General features: G+C 45.0%; 1 protein-coding gene and 1 pseudogene across 1 annotated transcript; one reads left to right on the top strand and one right to left on the bottom strand.

Annotated features, from left to right (window-relative positions):
- The window catches only part of LOC117399082 (TBC1 domain family member 10A-like), a 23,149-nt pseudogene extending 15,621 nt beyond the window's left edge, over positions 1-7,528 (top strand).
- Positions 7,529-11,018: 3,490 nt separating this feature from the next.
- On the bottom strand, positions 11,019-19,950 carry LOC117399084 (nicotinate-nucleotide pyrophosphorylase [carboxylating]-like). The gene is given in 6 exon segments (XM_034914551.2): positions 11,019-13,290; positions 13,785-13,916; positions 14,225-14,502; positions 14,505-14,577; positions 14,579-14,810; positions 19,782-19,950. Coding segments are annotated over 5 exon segments (996 nt in total). The 5' UTR covers positions 14,792-14,810; positions 19,782-19,950; the 3' UTR covers positions 11,019-12,990.
- Positions 19,951-20,000: the final 50 nt, after the last annotated feature.

Here is a 20,000-nt window from a genome sequence, read left to right as displayed (position 1 = left end):
AACCATCTTTTAAAAAACGAAATCTAGAAGGGGGGACCACAGCTGTCTGGACAGTCACGCTAACCCCCCCCCCCCCTCCCCTCCCAAAAAAACAAACCCAAATATGTAGCAGGCGAGACTGACTCACTGAGAGCCACAGGCGCAAGGATGTGTTCGTTTTCAACACTACAGATCCACAGGAAACACAAACACTAATGTATTTATAGGGCTGCAGTCCATTTAAAAAAAAAGGCTCCGTTTGTCACACTGAGAGAGTCGTACTTTTTTTTTTTTTCGGGAACTATTTTAAACACATCTACATGAAAAAAATAATAGCATGAACATTTTAAATAAATAACTAAAGCAATGTCATTTTTTTTCTTTTTTTTTTTTTAAATTTTAGTCGTTGCCAATTAGTTTTTTATTATTTTCTCCCCAATTTGAAATGCCAAATTATTTTTAGGCTCAGCTCACCGCTACCACCCCTGCGCTGACTCGGGAGGGGTGAAGATGAACGCACGCTGTCCTCCGAAGCGTGTGCCGTCAGCCGCCCGCTTCTTTACACGCTGCAGACTCACCGTGCAGCCGCCTCAGAGCTACAGCGTCGGAGGACAACGCAGCTCTGGGGCAGCTTACAGGCAAGCCCGCAGGCGCCCGGCCAGACTACAGGGGGCGCTGGTGAGCCGAGGACACCCTGGCTGACCTAACCCTCCCTCCCCCCCAGGGGATGCTCGGCCAATTGAGCGCCGCCCCTGGGATCTGTGGAATAGCCTGGACTCGAACCCCAATGTCATTTTTAACGCTGTTTTGGGGTTGTGGGTTCAGATTTCTACAGCTATGACAGTTATAAAGTTTAGATATTTGAGAATATGCTTATATTATCATAAAATCGTATGCATGTTGTTTTAAAACTGTAATGCAGTTTTTATGAATAAATTCAAAAAAATTAAGGAGGTTCGCTGGGCCAGGTGGCTAAAGAAAAAGGGGTCTTGATACCAGGAGGTTCAAATCCCGGCTCAGCCACTGACTCCCTGTGTGTGTGTGTGCGTGCGTGTGCGTGCGTGTGACCCTGAGCAAGTCACTTCACCTCCTTGTGCTCCGTCCTTCGGATGAGACGTCAAACAAACGAGCTCCTATTGGAAGTGACTCCGCAGCAGCAGCAGCAGTTGTTGATGATGCAGAGTTCACCCCCCTAGTCTCTGCAAGTCGCTTTGGATAAAATTTTGAAGCTAAATTAGTTAATTCTATATATAGAGGGGGATGCAAAAAAATATGTATGTATTTTCAGTTTCCGCTCAGTAATCTGCGATACAGAAACAACATGTTTGTGAAAATGCTAGACCGCTTTGTGCTTTTAATTCTCTGAAACAACTTGTAAAAAGTGTTTTTGTGTGTGTGTGTGTGTTTCCTGCAGCCAGCAGGACTTGTATCGCATTCTCAAAGCCTACACCGTGTACCGACCTGAGGAAGGATACTGCCAAGCACAGGCTCCAGTCGCTGCTGTCCTACTCATGCATATGCCTGCAGAGGTGAGTGATGGGAGAGGGGGAGCTGGGGGTCGGGAGAGAGCTGGGAGAATCTGGGGAGGGAGAGAGCTGGGGGTCGGGAGAGAGCTGGGAGAATCTGGGGAGTGAGAGAGCTGGGGGTTGGGAGAGAGCTGGGGGAATCTGGGGAGTGAGAGAGCTGGGGGTTGGGAGAGAGCTGGGGGAATCTGGGGAGTGAGAGAGCTGGGGGTTGGGAGAGAGCTGGGGGAATCTGGGGAGCGAGGGAGCTGGGGGAATCTGGGGAGGGAGAGAGCTGGGAGTCGGGAGAGAGCTGGGGGAATCTAGGGAGTGAGAGAGCTGAGGGTCAGGAGAGAGCTGGGAGTCGGGTGAGATCTGGGGGAATCTGGGGAGTGAGAGAGCTGGGGGTTGGGAGAGAGCTGGGGGAATCTGGGGAGCGAGAGAGCTGGGAGTCGGGAGAGAGCTGGGAGTCGGGAGAGAGCTGGGGGAATCTAGGGAGTGAGAGAGCTGGGAGTCGGGAGAGAGCTGGGGGAATCTAGGGAGTGAGAGAGCTGAGGGTCAGGAGAGAGCTGGGAGTCGGGAGAGATCTGGGGAGGGAGAGATCTGGGTGTCGGGAGAGAGCTGGGGGAATCTGGGGAGAGAGCTGGGGGAATCTGGGGAGAGAGAGAGCTGGGGGTCGTGAGAGAGCTGGGGGAATCTGGGGAGAGAGAGAGCTGGGGGAATCTGGGGAGTGAGAGAGCTGGGGGAATCTGGGGAGAGAGAGAGCTGGGGGAATCTGGGGAGCGAGAGAGCTGTAGTTCTTTACGCTGTGGTTTTGTAGCACAAACGGTACAGACCTCTATTACTATACATCATGTAAAGAAAGCATCGCGATTCATCGAGACACAGTGAATCGGTACAGCCCTGGTTGGGACTACAGCTCCCAGCATGCCTCTGCCCCCGCGGCAATGGTGAGGGATGCTGGGAGGTGTAGTTATTTAACTACAGCGAGCTGTGCTGTGGTCTTTACCTGGTTATGAAGTTGTAAATGTGTTTTTGTGTTTGTTTGTTCCACACAGCAAGCTTTCTGGTGCCTAGTACAGGTCTGTGAGAAATATCTTCCGGGATATTACAGTGCTGGATTGGTAAGTCTGTCTGACTAATATAAAAATGTATATTCATGTGTACAATATTGTGCATGGTCACAGTTTTGTGTTTGTGTAGACCCCCTCTATATAGAATGAACTCCCTCAGCTTCATAGAGTCCAATGAAAGCTGCTGAATAATGTTCCCTTGTTAACATATTGAATTCCACACCCTCTATATAGAATGAACTCCCTCAGCTTCACAGAGTCCAATGAAAGCTGCTGAATAATGTTCCCTTGTTAACATATTGAATTCCACCCCCTCTATATAGAATGAACTCCCTCAGCTTCATAGAGTCCAGTGAAAGCTGCTGAATAATGTTCCCTTGTTAACATATTGAATTCCACCCCCTCTATATAGAATGAACTCCCTCAGCTTCATAGAGTCCAATGAAAGCTGCTGAATAATGTTCCCTTGTTAACATATTGAATTCCACCCCCTCTATATAGAATGAACGCCCTCAGCTTCATAGAGTCCAATGAAAGCTGCTGAATAATGTTCCCTTGTTAACATATTGAATTACACACCCTCTATATAGAATGAACTCCCTCAGCTTCATAGAGTCCAATGAAAGCTGCTGAATAATGTTCCCTTGTTAACATATTGAATTACACACCCTCTATATAGAATGAACTCCCTCAGCTTCATAGAGTCCAATGAAAGCTGCTGAATAATGTTCCCTTGTTAACATATTGAATTCCACACCCAGCGCTTTGGAGTTTTCCCAGATACTTATAGAAAAACTGACTGGAAAAACGTGACATTTTGAAATCTAACATGAAATACTTACTGTACTGCGATTATGGCTTCCGGCAGACTATTTTTTTATTTTTTATAGTGATGTGATTTTGTAGTTTCTTTGATTACATGGTGTTAAATAAAAATATCTAAATTATATTCATATATAATATAATATAATATTTATTTATTTATTATGATGTTTCAATCCAAAAATTCTAGCTCATGCAAAACTTTTAGCCAGTGCTGTAGAGCCAGCTGGAGTATGAAACTGGACCCTGAGTCGGCCATCTTGGCTCCAAGTAGCCCATTGACTCGAGCTGGCTGCCGACTCCGGGTCAGAGCCACCATGGCGTCAGTAACCTCCTTGCCTGCTGTGTGTGAGTCTGAATCAAAAGCAGCGATCCTCACAAACCCAAGCCGCTGTTTCCCATAGCAACTCTATCCTCCATCCTTGAGTTTGTTAGGGGCAGTAGTGGTCAGGGCTCTGGACTCTTGACCGGAGGGTCGTGGGTTCAATCCCAGGTGGGGGGGGACACTGCTGCTGTACCCTTGAGCAAGGTACTTTACCTAGATTGCTCCAGTAAAAACCCAACTGTATAAATGGGGAATTGTATGTAAAAATAATGTGATATCTTGTAACAATCGTAAGTCGCCCTGGATAAGGGCGTCTGCTAAGAAATAAATAATAATAATAATAATAATAATAATAATAATAATAATAATAATAATAACAGCAGACGATGAGGAAACTGACGCCATTGTGGCTCTGATACGTAATCAGCACCCAGTTCAAGTCAATGGGCTACTTAGAGCCAAGATGGCCGACGCAGGGTTCAGTTTCATGCAGCCCGCTCTACCCAACTAGAAAAGCTGTACATGTGAGTTTCAAGACCTCCCTTTGTTTGCTTGGCCCTGCGTTCAGGAAGCGATCCAGCTGGACGGAGAGATATTCTTCTCCTTGCTGAAGAAGGTCTCCCCCATGGCATATCGACACCTTCGCAAGTTCAAGATTGACCCCATTCTGTACATGACGGAGTGGTTCATGTGCGTCTTCTCCAGGACCCTGCCCTGGGCCTGCGTGCTCCGAGTCTGGGACATGTTCTTCTGTGAAGGTGAGAGGCCGTCTGTCTGTCTGTCGGTCTCTGTCTGTCTGTCTGTATGTATTATTGTCTCTCTCTCTCTCTCTCTCTCTCACACTCTCTCTCTCTCTCTCTCTCTGCCCTGGGCCTGCGTGCTCAGAGTCTGGGACATGTTGTTCTGTGAGGATGAGAAGCTCTCTCTCTCTCTCTTGTCCATCTCTCTGTCTGTCTGTCCATCTCTTCTCTCTGTTTATCTCTTCCTAACTCTCATCTCTATCTTCTATCAGTGTGTCCCTTTCTCCCTAACTCTCCCTCCCTCCCTCCCTCCCTCTCAGGGGTGAAGATTATCTTCCGTGTGGGACTGGTGCTGCTGCGTCAGATCCTGGGGTCCATGGACAAGCTGAGAGACTGTCAGGGCATGTACGAGACCATGGAGAAACTGAGGAGTATCCCACCAGAGTACATGAGAGAGGAGATACTGGTGCAGGAGGTGATTGAGAGAGAGAGAGAGAGAGAGAGAGAGAGAGAGAGAGAGAGAGAGAATACATGAGGAGACACTGGTGCAGGAGGTGAGGGAGGGAGGGAGGGAGGGAGAGAGAATACATGAGACAGGAGACACTGGTGCAGGAGGTGAGAGAGAGAGAGAGAGAGAGAGAGAGAGAGAGAGAGAGAGAGAGAGAGAGAGAGAGAGAGAGAGAGAGAGAGAGAGAGAGAGAGAGAGAGAGAGAGAGAGACACACACACCGCTACTGGAGGAGGTTATGAAATCCACTCCAACATATATATAGATAGATAGATATTTCTGCTTTATATTATACAAGCAGAGCCCCCACACACAAACACGCTTTTTTTTATTTCACTATCTGAGCATTCACGTAACAGAAAAAAAAAGGGGGGAATATTGAAAACGGAGATTTTCACTTCAATTTTAATTGAATTGCCTTTTTCTCCTCTCTCCCCCCTCTTTCTCCCTTCGCTCCTTCTCTCCTCCCCCCCTCCAGGTCATCTCTCTCCCCGTCACAGAGTCCCTGATCGAGCGCGAGAACTCCATCCAGCTCAAGAAGTGGCGACAGTCGCGAGGGGAGCTGCAGCACAAGCACTCCCGCAGGCTGCACGGGACCCGTGCCATCCAGGAGGAACGGCAGCGAGGGGGAGGGGGCGGGGGCGGGGGCGGGGGCGGGCTCCTGAGGGCCAGCGCCAGCCTGCTGAGCCTGCCCGGACTGCGCAGGTCCAAAGAAGACCGTCCGAAGCAGCAGCAGCCGCTGCAGCCACAGAGAGGAACCGTCTCCCCATCTCACTCCGTCAGCAGTCTGGTGGTTTCGTCATCTGCCTCCGCGCCCCCCCAGTCTTCCAAAAAGCCCCCCCCCAGCCCCCAGGTGGTCTCCGAAGGGCTGAGACCCTCCCTGCCCTCCCCGACGGCTAACAACTCCCCCCTGGCCAGCGGCGCCCCCCCCCCCCATCGCTCCCGCCCTCCCCTCCGCCAAGAAAGCCAAGGAGGAACACAAGAGAGAGAAGGAGAGAGCCAAGGAGGCGAAAGAGAAGGAGAAGCAGCAGAAGGAGAGGGAGAGGCTGGATAAGGAGAGGGAGAAGAGGCAGGCCAAGGAGAGGGCCAGGGAGGAGGCCAAAGAGAAGAGGAAGCAAGGGAAGAGGAAGGAGGGGAAGGAGGAAGAAGGAGGAGGAGGGGGGAAGGGAGGGGAGAAGATAGAAAACGGAGCCCAAGCCCAAGCGGGCGGCTCCAAGGACGGCCCAGAGAAAGGACCCCAAGCCGCCACAGCCGATCCCTCTTCCGAAGGACCCCCGGCTGCAAGTAGTAAGCAGAGCGGCGCGGGCACGATGCAGGACACCTATTTCTGAGGCAGGGTGAGAGTGAGAGAGAGAGAGAGAGACAGGAGGGAGCAGCAAGCCAGATTAAAAAGGTGAAACTGCCGTCCCAGCACGGACTGTAACTTGTATGAGAATCAATGGTGCAGCTAGAGCCACAATGGCTGACAAACGGGATCCAGTTTCATCTCTTGCTCTGCTCTGCGTTAGCCGTTCTTTATGGTCTCAGAGGCTGTGAAACCGGCGCCATTTTGGCTCCTGTCGTAGACCGTGGGTTGCATGGCAGCCTATGGTGCAGCTAGAGCCACAATGGCCGGCACTTGGGTGCAGTTTGCTAATTTTAAAAATGCTTTCTTCCTTGGGCTTGTAATGGGGTCCACGTTGCTAAATTGGGGTCTCTCTCTGTCTCTCTCGACCTCCGACCTTTTGCCAGTTGCTTGGCAACGGCCAATCGCCGTTGGCAACACCTAACTTAAAACTTTGATTTTTTGAGACCAACTAACTAACCTATTGTTTTAGTTTTTAGTTTTGTTTTTTGTACATAGCTCATCATTCCACAGAAGGACCCCTTAGGGCGTGTGTTTTTAGGTGCCCTGCTAGAACGCCCGAACAGAAATGTGTAGTATTAATGGGGTCTTTAGACAAGTATTTTAGGACAAACACCTGCCATATTGAAAGAAATGAAAGCACACAGCTTGAAACGACAAAGTGACTTTTCTTTCTCTCCTCAACAGTAGCACAACCGAAAAAAAAGTCATACATTTATTAAAAAATTATATATATATATATTTAAAATAAATTAATAACTAAATAAATGTGTGTGTGTGTGTGTGTGTGCAGTTTTCAATATGGCAGACGCAGGACCCCTCCTCCCCCGCCCCCATTTAGATGTATGCGGCTACATAGAATGCCTGAATCAAATTAAACTTGTAAATTGCCACCCACAACGTAACTGCAACATAATTATTGATTTAAAAAAAAAATAATAATAATAAGAAACAGACACTTTCAGATATTCCTGAACTGGTTTGAACTGAAGAGAACTGGAAATCCGAACTGGGAGCAAACTGGAAATCATGCCGCAGTGGTTTACGCAAAGGGTTGGAAACCGTATAAAAAAATTTAAAAAAAAAACACGCAAGGAATATTAAAAAACAACGATAACTGGAATATATATCAACAAAAAAAAATAAATAGATATAGTGACTTTCTTTTTTTTTTCACTGTCTTGTCTTCCATGATTTTCACTCCGAAAAAAAACAACAACAAATGAAGCATGAAAGACTTTTGGGAAGGGGGGGTAGGGGGGTAGGGGGGTAGGGGGGGCATATTTTTCTGTGCAGTATTTAAAAATGAGACAACTCAAGGGGCATCGCTGAAACTCTCCCTCCTGATCGCCTTTAAGAAGTATTTTATTCCTGGCTGGGTATCAAATAAATCCGATCACCAACAACGTGTTTTTAAAAAGTCCTTCCTTCACCTTTACAACGAGTCCAGATCAACGGCAGTTAATCTCCGGGGTGGGGGGCAGGGGGTGAAGGGTCAGAGGGTTAAGAGTTTCCGATCGCCGTGGAAGTTTGACCGTCGTTGAGCGGTCCTCGGTTTGTAAAGGCGAGGGAAGGACAGCGTTGTTTGTTTTGTTTTTCTCTGCATTTGTGATTGGGTGGTATAGAACTGTGAGTTTCAGAGCAGCCCTTATTAACTCCCTTATTAAATTCAATGCTAACATTCTGTGTTTCTCTTATTTTCTTATTGAATATGCTTCTAAATCTTAAGTATTTGAAAGGAACTGAGGTCAGAGCTTCTTAGAAAGGACAAACCTTTAGCAGTGTTTACTCGACACACCCTTTATTTTTTTTTAAGAGTCTTTTTTTAAAATCCAATGTCTTGCTATTGCCACCAGTAAATATTATAACTACCCCCCCCCCCCCTGAAAAAAGGGGTGCTAACTAAGACTAGGAAACATCTGGATTAATTTGACCTACAGCAGAGGAAGATGGTCAGTGCTCCTTTAAAGGGAGGGGCCAGTGATCCTGTTAAAAAAGCTAATAAGAGGTGAGAGAATGGTTTAGCTTTATTAACAGGATCACTGGCCCCTCCCTTTAAAGGAGCGCTGACCATCTTTAAAATCCATTCTCTCACCTCTTATTAGCTTTATTAACATGATCACTGACCCCTCCCTTTAAAGGAGCGCTGACCATCTTTAAAATCCATTCTCTCACCTCTTATTAGCTTTATTAACATGATCACCGGCCCCTCCCTTTAAAGGAGCGCTGACCACCTTTAAAATCCATTGTCTTGTGCATGAAAGCATACATTATACTGGTTTTTAGCACTTTATAGCTTGAGAGAAGTGTTCTGATTTTAAAAATAAATAAATGGTTAACCGTACAAAAAAAAAAAAAAAAAGTTTTTGTGATGTTTAAAAAAATTTAATAACAATAATATATTTAAAAAAAAGGCCAAAAAAAACTACAAAGTCTGCAGACTTCAGAAGCAAAAACTTCGCGACTTTATCTCAAGAAAGTTTAAAGTAATTTTTCAGACCAGCTACATTTTCCTAACGTTTCTTTACCCCCCTTCCTGTTTCATATTGTATTCTGGTGTAGAAACGGTTCCTGGGTCGTCCGGACGGGTCTCTCCGGGTGCTGACAACCAGACGAGGGTGGCTGGTGTCAAAATCGGGCTGATTTCACCCGTTCAGAGTGAATTCAGAAACAGCTGCTTGGGTTTGTGTGGGTCGCTGCTTTTTCTTCAGACTCTGCGGAGAACAGCGACCCACACAAACCCGAGCAGCTGTTTCTGAATTCACTCTGAAGGGGTGAAATCAGCCCGATCGACTGTCAGCCCCCTGGTTTCTGCGGAGAGATCCGTCCGGACGACCCAGTAACGGGTTGGTCCAGCACTGTGGACTGCAGTGTTTTTATCGTGCTCGTGCATGACTAGCATGGTGTGCTTCCTGCTTATTATTAGACACTAAATAACCGTCTTTTTCAACGCTGATAAAAGAGCGGACTGCCTGAAGCGCAGTTCTAGAAATGACCACAAGGGGGGCAGTAACGTGCAACAATTAAAATGCCGCCCACCCCCTTCTATATGAAACCGTCTTGAGTAAATCTAGACACCACCACTGTTTGGGACGGGGGGGGGCAGAAATTACAGCTGCACCCCCCCCTCCTCCTCCTCTTCCTCCTCCTCCTCCTCCTCCTATGGTCAAATTATGCCTGGCTTCAGCTATTGAGAGTCTTGTCAGGATATTGAACAGGCAAAAAACTAAATTTACTTTCTTTTTTTTTTTTTTTAAAGATGGTATATGTATGTCTAAGTAATATTTAAAAAAAAAAAAGAAAGTCTTGTAAATTATTTGTTCATGATTGAATCTCTTCCTCCTGGATCGTTTTCTCTCTTCTGCACTTGTTGTTCGCTGTTGGTTTTTTTTTTTTTTTTTTTTTTATGAAGAGAAATTCTAACATAACAGCTGTTGCTTTGCCATTACAAACGCGACTTTTTTTGTGTGTTTGTTAGCAAATCGAGCAGTAGACTAGGTATTATATATATTTATCCAAGAAGACTTACAGGTGTTACAAGCGATGAAGGCACTAGAGCCCGAAACGCTGGTCTGCTTGACTCAGTTTAGTTTCAATCACGCTGATGAAGGCACTAGAGCCCAAACGCTGGTCTGCTTGATTCAGTTTAGTTTCAATAACGCTGATGAAGGCACTAGAGCCCAAACGCAGGTCTGCTTGACTCAGTTTAGTTTCAGTAACGCTGATGAAGGCACTAGAGCCCAAACGCTGGTCTGCTTGACTCAGTTTAGTTTCAGTAACGCTGATGAAGGCACTAGAGCCCAAACGCTGGTCTGCTTGACTCAGTTTAGTTTCAGTAACGCTGATGAAGGCACTAGAGCCCAAACGCTGGTCTGCTTGACTCAGTTTAGTTTCAGTAACGCTGATGAAGGCACTAGAGCCCAAACGCTGGTCTGCTTGACTCAGTTTAGTTTCAGTAACGCTGATGAAGGCACTAGAGCCCAAACGCTGGTCTGCTTGACTCAGTTTAGTTTCAATAACGCTGATGAAGGCACTAGAGCCCAAACGCTGGTCTGCTTGACTCTAGTTTGAACTGGTCTGCTTGACTCTAGTTTGAACTCTGAGTATGCTTTTGCTGTTCCGGATGACTGATGCAAATTGAGGTCAGCTATTTCACAAAATATATATATATAGTTTTTGTTTTTGTTATTTTTTTTTGATGTTCATTTCTTCTGTGTGTTTAAGTTTACAGTCTCTGTTTTGTGTTCAGAATTGCATTCCAAAATGTGGCAAATTTAAACTTGTGTCTGTTTTGTTATTATTAATAATAATAATAATAATAATAATAATAATAATATATGATCAGTCGTTTGTGTGTGGTGTTTTTTTTTTTTTTTTCTCAAACTCTCTTTAGGAAAAAACGCAGCACACAAAACGCCAAATCCCATAATCCTCTGGTGTTGACAATGCTGTGAAGCACCCTGGGAGCTGTAGTCTTACCTGCGAAACCTCTTTGATCTCTCTTATTGACATTGACTACAACGCCCAGAGTTAGTTTCTGCTGCCAAGGCAACCTTTCCCCCCCTACTGTAATGCAGGAGAGCACTCTGGGAAATGTAGTCTTACCAAACAGTGGCTGACATGGTCTGTTTGGGTGTGTGTGTGTGTTCGGAAGCACCTGATGACATCACTGCACACGCGATAGATGACAAGCTGAAATTGTGACAAATCCTCAAACGCCATTGGTTGATTTGTGAGGGTGTGATTTTATCATTTTTAATACACTCCAAAAAGCAAAACAATTCTAAAACAGGTATTTTTGTATAACAGAAAGGCATTTAGTTAAACTAATTATTCAGCCAGCATTGCCCTGGGTACAGTACAGCACAGCGAGGCTCTGCCCAGCACCCAGCATGCAATGCCAGCGCACCAGATTACAACTTCCTATAGACACCTCTGTGTTGGGTAGCTGCTGTAGTTCTGTGCAGGGTTTTATATCAGTGTTATACAGTGCTGGGTGCTGGGCAGAGCCTCGCTGTACCCAGGGCAATGCTGGCAGGACCGCACTGTATAACACTGATATAAAACCCTGCACAGAACTACAGCAGCTACCCAACACAGAGGTGTCTACAGAAAGTTTCACACAATATAACACCAACAGCTCTGGCCAAAAGTTTTGCATCCCCCTCTATATAGAATGAACTCCCTCAGCTTCATAGAGTCCAATGAAAGCTGCTGAATAATGTTCCCTTGTTAACATATTGAATTCCACCCCCTCTATATAGAATGAACTCCCTCAGCTTCATAGAGTCCAGTGAAAGCTGCTGAATAATGTTCCCTTGTTAACATATTGAATTCCACCCCCATATAGAATGAACTCCCTCAGCTTCATAGAGTCCAATGAAAGCTGCTGAATAATGTTCCCTTGTTAACATATTGAATTCCACCCCCTCTATATAGAATGAACTCCCTCAGCTTCATAGAGTCCAATGAAAGCTGCTGAATAATGTTCCCTTGTTAACATATTGAATTCCACCCCCTCTATATAGAATGAACTCCCTCAGCTTCATAGAGTCCAGTGAAAGCTGCTGAATAATGTTCCCTTGTTAACATATTGAATTCCACCCCCTCTATATAGAATGAACTCCCTCAGCTTCATAGAGTCCAATGAAAGCTGCTGAATAATGTTCCCTTGTTAACATATTGAATTCCACCCCCTCTATATAGAATGAACTCCCTCAGCTTCATAGAGTCCAATGAAAGCTGCTGAATAATGTTCCCTTGTTAACATATTGAATTGCACCCCCTCTATATAGAATGAACTCCCTCAGCTTCATAGAGTCCAGTGAAAGCTGCTGAATAATGTTCCCTTGTTAACATATTGAATTACACCCCCTCTATATAGAATGAACTCCCTCAGCTTCATAGAGTCCAATGAAAGCTGCTGAATAATGTTCCCTTGTTAACATATTGAATTCCACCCCCTCTATATAGAATGAACTCCCTCAGCTTCATAGAGTCCAATGAAAGCTGCTGAATAATGTTCCCTTGTTAACATATTGAATTCCACACCCTCTATATAGAATGAACTCCCTCAGCTTCATAGAGTCCAATGAAAGCTGCTGAATAATGTTCCCTTGTTAACATATTGAATTACACACCCTCTATATAGAATGAACTCCCTCAGCTTTATAGAGTCCAATGAAAGCTGCTGAATAATGTTCCCTTGTTAACATATTGAATTCCACACCCTCTATATAGAATGAACTCCCTCAGCTTCATAGAGTCCAATGAAAGCTGCTGAATAATGTTCCCTTGTTAACATATTGAATTCCACACCCTCTATATAGAATGAACTCCCTCAGCTTCATAGAGTCCAATGAAAGCTGCTGAATAATGTTCCCTTGTTAACATATTGAATTCCACACCCAGCGCTTTGGAGTTTTCCCCAGATACTTAATAGAAAAACCGACTGGAAAAACGTGACATTTTGAAATCTACCATGAAATACTTACTGTACTGCGATTATGCCTTTTTTGCGGGGATATCATTTTCAAGTTCTTTTGATTGCATGATAAATAAAAGATCTAAAATTATGTTCATTATAATTTGAATTTATCTCTCAATCTTAAAATGCTAGGTGATGCAAACCTTTTGCCTCTGTGAAGTTTTTTTTTTTGTTAAGGGGGCGTGGCCTCTGCTTTGTGTTGGGGGCGTGTCAGAAAGCAAAGTCCCGCCTGCTGGTGGGCGTGTCCAGAGAAGGGGCGGGATTGCTGCTGCTGCAGGCGGAGTGGTCGCTGTGGGCGGGGCTGGTGGCGGAGGTTCCGTTGCCGTGGCTACGCTGGATCTTGAGAGAGAAGTCAATGACGGGGCAGCCCTGGGTGATGCAGCCGAGGGAGACGATGTCGACGGACGGGGAGAGGAAGAGGGGGAGGTTGTCCTCCGTCAGCCCCCCGCTCACCTCGATCAGAACCGAGGGGAACTCCCGCTTCAGGGAGGCAGCGGCAGCGTGGACGCCCTGGGGGGGGGAAGGGGAGGGGAAGAGTCAGGAGACGGGTTCGGGTCTAGGCTATGGGAGAGTTGGAGCCAAGATTATTATTATTATTATTATTATTTATTTCTTAGTAGACGCCCTTATCCAGGGCGACTCACAATTGTTACAAGATATCACATTATTTTTACATACAATTCCCCATTTATACAGTTGGGTTTTTACTGGAGCAATCTAGGTAAAGTACCTTGCTCAAGGGTACAGCAGCAGTGTCCCTGACCGGGGATTGAACCCATGACCCTCCCAGTCAAGAGTCCAGAGCCCTGACCACTACTCCACACTGCTGCCCTGGAGATGGCCGCAACAGGCTGCAGTATCACACCCGAATCTTGAAAGAAACGAGAGCCTTTGTGTTCCCCCTCCCTCCCTCCTTCCGTCCCTCCTCATCCTCCTCCCCCTCGAGCCCTCGCTGCTTCCCTCCACCCCTGCTCCTCCTCTCTCCCCCTCCCTCTGTCCTCTACCTGTGCAGTGAAGTTATCCAGCATGATTATCTCTGCTCCGGCCCTCGCTGCTTCCCTCCCCTCCTCCTCCGAGCGACACTCCACCTCGATCTTAGAGGAGAAGCCACAAACCCGACGCGTGTCCGAGACTGCCTGGGGAGGCGGGGGAAGAGGAGAGGGTTCAAAACAAACCCACACACACACACACACGTCACTGATATCAGAGAAATTGACACCCCAGCATTATTATTATCATCATCATCATCATCACAGGGCTGGTAATCAGACTCCCGCTGCACAACAGTGTGATCCAGTCCTGGTTTCACTAGGAGTTTAATAATCAGACACAGCTGAGCTTGTTAGCTAGACACACTGGGGGCTGATCAAGCTGGTAGCAGTAAAACCTGGACTGGATCACACTGCTGTGCGATAGGAGTCTTGTCTCCCTAACCCTCCCTCACCTGTGTTATACTTCCAGAAGCCCACACATGATTATCTTTCAGCATCACCATCCCACTGAGGTCATGCCTGTGTGTGGCCACGCCCCCCACTAGCATGGAATACTTCTCCACCAATCGGAAGCCAGGGGTGGTCTTCCTGGTCCCGGCCACACCCCCAGCCCAGCCTGCCTTCTTAACCGTGGCCAGCAGGAGGCGACAGCGAGTCGCGATCCCTGAGGCTCTGGCCAGGCAGTTGAGCGCCGGCCTCTCGCCCAGCAACAGATTTCGGGCCGGCCCCGGACCAGGGCGGTTCTGGTCACCGGTTCCGGTCCCAACTGGGTCCCCTCGGGGTAAAACCAGTCCACCGCACACCCCCAGTTCATTAAAAACGGCGTCGAAAAAGGGGACACCAGCGAGCACTCCGCCAGGAGTCTTGCACAGCAGAGCTAAAGTCTGCTCCCTGTCTCCCACGCACACCCCCGCGGGGTCGAAGTTCACAGCATCCTCTGCCAGCCAATCGCGAGCCAGGCTGGACAGGGAGGTGGGAGGGAGCAGGTGCGATAGGTTCAGGGTGACCGGTGACATCATAATGGGATTTGAAGCAGTTCTGTGTAGGAGAGAGAGAGAGAGAGAGAGAGAGAGAGAGAGAGAGGGGGTGGGGAGGGAGGGAGAGGGGGGGTGGGGAGGGAGGGAGAGGGGAACAGAGAGAGCGAGAGAGGGGGGAGAGGGGAAGAGAGAGAGAGAGAGATAGGGAGAGGGAGAGAGAGATGGGGAGAGGGAGAGGGGAGAGAGAGAGCGAGGGAGGGAGAGGGAGAGAGAGATGGGGAGAGAGAGAGGGGAAGAGAGAGAGCGAGGGAGGGAGAGTGAGAGGGGGAGCGAGAGAGATGGGGAGAGAGAGAGATGGGGAGAGAGAGCGAGGGAGGGAGAGTGAGAGGGGGAGAGAGAGAGGGGGAGAGAGAGAGAGATGGGGAGAGGGGAAGGGAGAGAGATGGGGAAGGGAGAGAGAGAGGAAGGGAGAGAGATGGGGAGAGGGAGAGAGAGAGAGATGGGGGAGAGGGAGAGAGAGATGGGGAGAGGGAGAGAGAGAGAGAGATGGGGGAGAGGGAGAGAGAGATGGGGAGAGGGAGAGAGAGAGAGAGAGATGGGGAGAGGAGAATTATTCATGTGCTATTGTTTGAAATGTGCTCAATGCTTTCAGACGATATCCACCTACTGCTTATCAAAACTGATAAGAAAATACCGTCTGCTTTTGCTCCTTCTGTGGAGACGAAATAAATTAAATAAAACAAAAGAAAATAGTCTGGGTACACCCCACACTAAAAAAAAAAAATGTGAATGTATCATTAACATGTAAAACACTCAAAAAGAATACATCTGCACACAATACTGAGAATTTAAAATACTTTTTTAAATTGATTTTCACTTTTAATAAAATCTTCAGTTAGCGTCTGAATGTGTATTATTATTATTATTATTATTATTATTATTAAAACAAAGAAGCGCCATTTTACAGAAACACGAACTGGGGGCTCGCTCCCCGTCACTTTGACCAAAATAAGGTGAAATAAAGAGATACTATCAGTTTCCAATTGTTGCTATAAGGCGTCTGGTCTTTATAACCGCCGACACTGGCTTCATAAAATAAAACATTATATATTTTTTGCGACTTTAATAAATTAAATTCTCATTGACGTCCATTTCTGCCTCAGGCGTCTCCTCCTTCGACTCCGCCCGAGTGATGACGTGTACAGAAGGCTCGCGCAGACCAACAGTCAGTTTGAGACGACAAGGCGAGTCTATCTTTGGAGTAAACGGAGGGGGGGGAAGTTAGCGTAGCAGCTACAGGAATATAGAATGGTAAGGTACACCTCATTACAGAACCCCCCTCCCCCCAATGAAATAATCCGCTTGGACAGTTTGTATTGGATTTAGCGCTGAAGGGTTCCACAGCTTCACAAGCAAACTTATTTTGCACAAAAGTGAGAATCCGTTGCACGGCCGTGTGACTCTCAAAACTGTGCAAAACTGAGTTTTTTCCACGGGTAAACCTTGAGACCTGACCTGCATGTAAAATGCATTTATTATTATTTTTGTAGTAGGTTTTTTTTTTTTTTTTTAAATGCGAAAAAGGGTAAGCAGTGTGGAGCAGTGGTTAGGGCTCTGGACTCTTGACCGGAGGGTCGTGGGTTCAATCCCAGGTGGGGGGGACACTGCTGATGTACCCTTGAGCAAGGTACTTTACCTAGATTGCTCCAGTAAAACCCAACTGCATAAATGGAGAATTGTATGTAAAAATATGTGATATCTTGTAACAATTGTAAGTCGCCCTGGATAAGGGCGTCTGCTAAGAAATAAATAATAATAATAATAATAATAATAATAATAAAGTCAACGTAATTTGATGAACCATTTCCACAGTTTTTATTGTTCGGTGTTTACTGGCTATCCAGCGATGTTTCTCTTTTTGTATCAGAGGTATTTATCGGTTAAAACCGAAAATCAGAAGCCCTGTTTATAAGCAATCTTATTTCAGTTGCATCTCACGTACTTAAGACAATACTTTGCTAGTTTATGACGAAGACCGGTTGATACCAGGTCGGTGACGTCATCGCTGCTCGGCAGCCAATGAGAAGCGAGGATATTTTAGGAGGGCTGGGTACAGCGATACAGGACCGAAACTCTCCGACTGAAGAAACACCGAAAATAAAAACATATAAACTTCATGAGACTTGTTAAGAATGTTAAATTGACTCAAATTAAAATCAGCGCCTTTTTTTTTGTGAATGCTTGATATCTTAAAAACTTTTACACTTCCCTGCTGTGTTATTTATAAAAAAATAACAAAATTTCTACACTATCTATCTGTTAGGATTTAAAAATAATAATAATTAAAACATTGAAATTTAAAACACGACGTTTTAGGAAAGTTTACAAAATTATTAAATCAATATAACTTTCACAACGTTAATTAATTAATTTCTAGGTCTCCGAGACGTTTTCTGTTCATAAAAATCGAAACGGCACTTTGCACGGATTAATAAATATTTAATTCTACATAAAAAATAAATAACTATGCTGAAAAGAAATCGGGAAATTTTAGAGGAATCTTTCAGAAATTGAAATAATCCCTATAGGATCATATAGGAGGGAATGTATTTGTAATGTGTTTATTATTATTGTTTTAATCCTCTTAGATGTGTGCTGTCTCGCAGGATTTGCTGAAGACAAACTAGGAAGAAAAACATCTTCAAAGAGAAGCTCACGCTGTTAAAAATCCGCTTATATTTTGATTTTCCGAACAGCTTACACCTCCCTGAAGGTATGCGTACATTTTAAACCATAGCTAAGACTATCAACGCTGGTGCAAAGTCATTAGTGTGTAAAATAAACGCTCCAGCAATGATTCAGACAGCCCCCCCCTGAGTTTCAATAGCCATAGTTTTATATATTATACTGGACTGTGGCTCCAGCAATGATTCAGACAGCCCCCCCTGAGTTTCAATAGCCATAGTTTTATATATTATACTGGACTGTGGCTCCAGCAATGATTCAGACAAGCCCCCCCTGAGTTTCAATAGCCATAGTTTTATATATTATACTGGACTGTGGCTCCAGCAATGATTCAGACAGCCCCCCCTGAGTTTCAATAGCCATAGTTTTATATATTATACTGGACTGTGGCTCCAGCAATGATTCAGACAGCCCCCCCTGAGTTTCAATAGCCATAGTTTTATATATTATACTGGACTGTGGCTCCAGCAATGATTCAGACAGCCCCCCTGAGTTTCAATAGCCATGGTTTTATATATTATACTGGACTGTGGCTCCAGCAATGATTCAGACAGCCCCCCTGAGTTTCAATAGCCCTTAGTTTTATATATTATACTGGACTGTGACTCCAGCAATGATTCAGACAGCCCCCCTGAGTTTCAATAGCCATAGTTTTATATATTATACTGGACTGTGGCTCCAGCAATGATTCAGACAGCCCCCCCTGAGTTTCAATAGCCATAGTTTTATATATTATACTGGACTGTGGCTCCTGCAATGATTCAGACAGCCCCCCTGAGTTTCAATAGCCATAGTTTTATATATTATACTGGACTGTGGCTCCTGCAATGATTCAGACAGTCCCCCTGAGTTTCAATAGCCATAGTTTTATATATTATACTGGACTGTGGCTCCAGCAATGATTCAGACAGTCCCCCCTGAGTTTCAATTAGCCATAGTTTTATATATTATACTGGACTGTGGCTCCAGCAATGATTCAGACAGCCCCCCTGAGTTTCAATAGCCATAGTTTTATATATTATACTGGACTGTGGCTCCTGCAATGATTCAGACAGTCCCCCTGAGTTTCAATAGCCATAGTTTTATATATTATACTGGACTGTGGCTCCTGCAATGATTCAGACAGCCCCCCTGAGTTTCAATAGCCATAGTTTTATATATTATACTGGACTGTGGCTCCAGCAATGATTCAGACAGCCCCCCTGAGTTTCAATAGCCATAGTTTTATATATTATACTGGACTGTGGCTCCAGCAATGATTCAGACAGTCCCCCTGAGTTTCAATAGCCATAGTTTTATATATTATACTGGACTGTGGCTCCAGCAATGATTCAGACAGCCCCCCTGAGTTTCAATAGCCCATAGTTTTATATATTATACTGGACTGTGGCTCCAGCAATGATTCAGACAGCCCCCCCCTGAGTTTCAATAGCCATAGTTTTATATATTATACTGGACTGTGGCTCCAGCAATGATTCAGACAGCCCCTCTGAGTTTCAATAGCCATAGTTTTATATATTATACTGGACTGTGGCTCCAGCAATGATTCAGACAGCCCCCCCTGAGTTTCAATAGCTATAGTTTTATATATATACTGGACTGTGGCTCCAGCAATGATTCAGACAGCCCCCCTGAGTTTCAATAGCCATAGTTTTATATATTATACTGGACTGTGGCTCCAGCAATGATTCAGACAGCCCCCCCTGAGTTTCAATAGCCATAGTTTTTATATATTATACTGGACTGTGGCTCCTGCAATGATTCAGACAGTCCCCCTGAGTTTCAATAGCCATAGTTTTATATATTATACTGGACTGTGGCTCCAGCAATGATTCAGACAGCCCCCCCTGAGTTTCAATAGCCATAGTTTTATATATTATATTTACAGAGGCACCATGTAAAGAATATGTAGATAATATTACTAATTAATTTTAGACAGGCTGGCCTGTGGAAATAATATTATTTTCTTTATTTTAATTTATAAACATATGACATTATTTTGTGCCAAAAGTTTATTTTTATTATTATTATTATTATTATTTTTATTTTTATTATTATTATTATTATTATTATTATTATTATTATTATTATTATTATTATTATTATTATTATTATTATTTTAAACGTATTAAAATTAGCATATTAAAAAAGTACTTCGTAATCACATTGTTAAGGTATTTTTTGCACCCAGAACATTCCCAGCGTTACACAGTTACAAAAACGGTAATTATTCAACATCGATCGACAGGTCGATAAATACAGATCTTTAATTAAATCGCTTCTTTACCTCTGTTGCGGACGCCTGTGTTTATTTTTCCTGCGCCTGTCTGCAGCGGTATTTCTCTGTTCTGTTCAGGCGACCCCCGCGGACTTAAACTTTGCACCAAATCTTTGTTCAAACAAACTTATTTTTTTGTCACTGCAAACTTGCAGAAAACACACCGCTGACCAAGCAAAAAACAACCGGGAGTTTAAATACCATTGTACACGTGCGTGCGTGTCCGTG

This window comes from Acipenser ruthenus, chromosome 44, assembly GCF_902713425.1.
Source record: "Acipenser ruthenus chromosome 44, fAciRut3.2 maternal haplotype, whole genome shotgun sequence".
Classification (NCBI taxonomy): Eukaryota; Metazoa; Chordata; class Actinopteri; order Acipenseriformes; family Acipenseridae; genus Acipenser; species Acipenser ruthenus.
The sequence above is the reverse complement of the archived record's forward strand: the minus strand, read 5'-3'. Positions and strand labels throughout refer to the sequence as shown.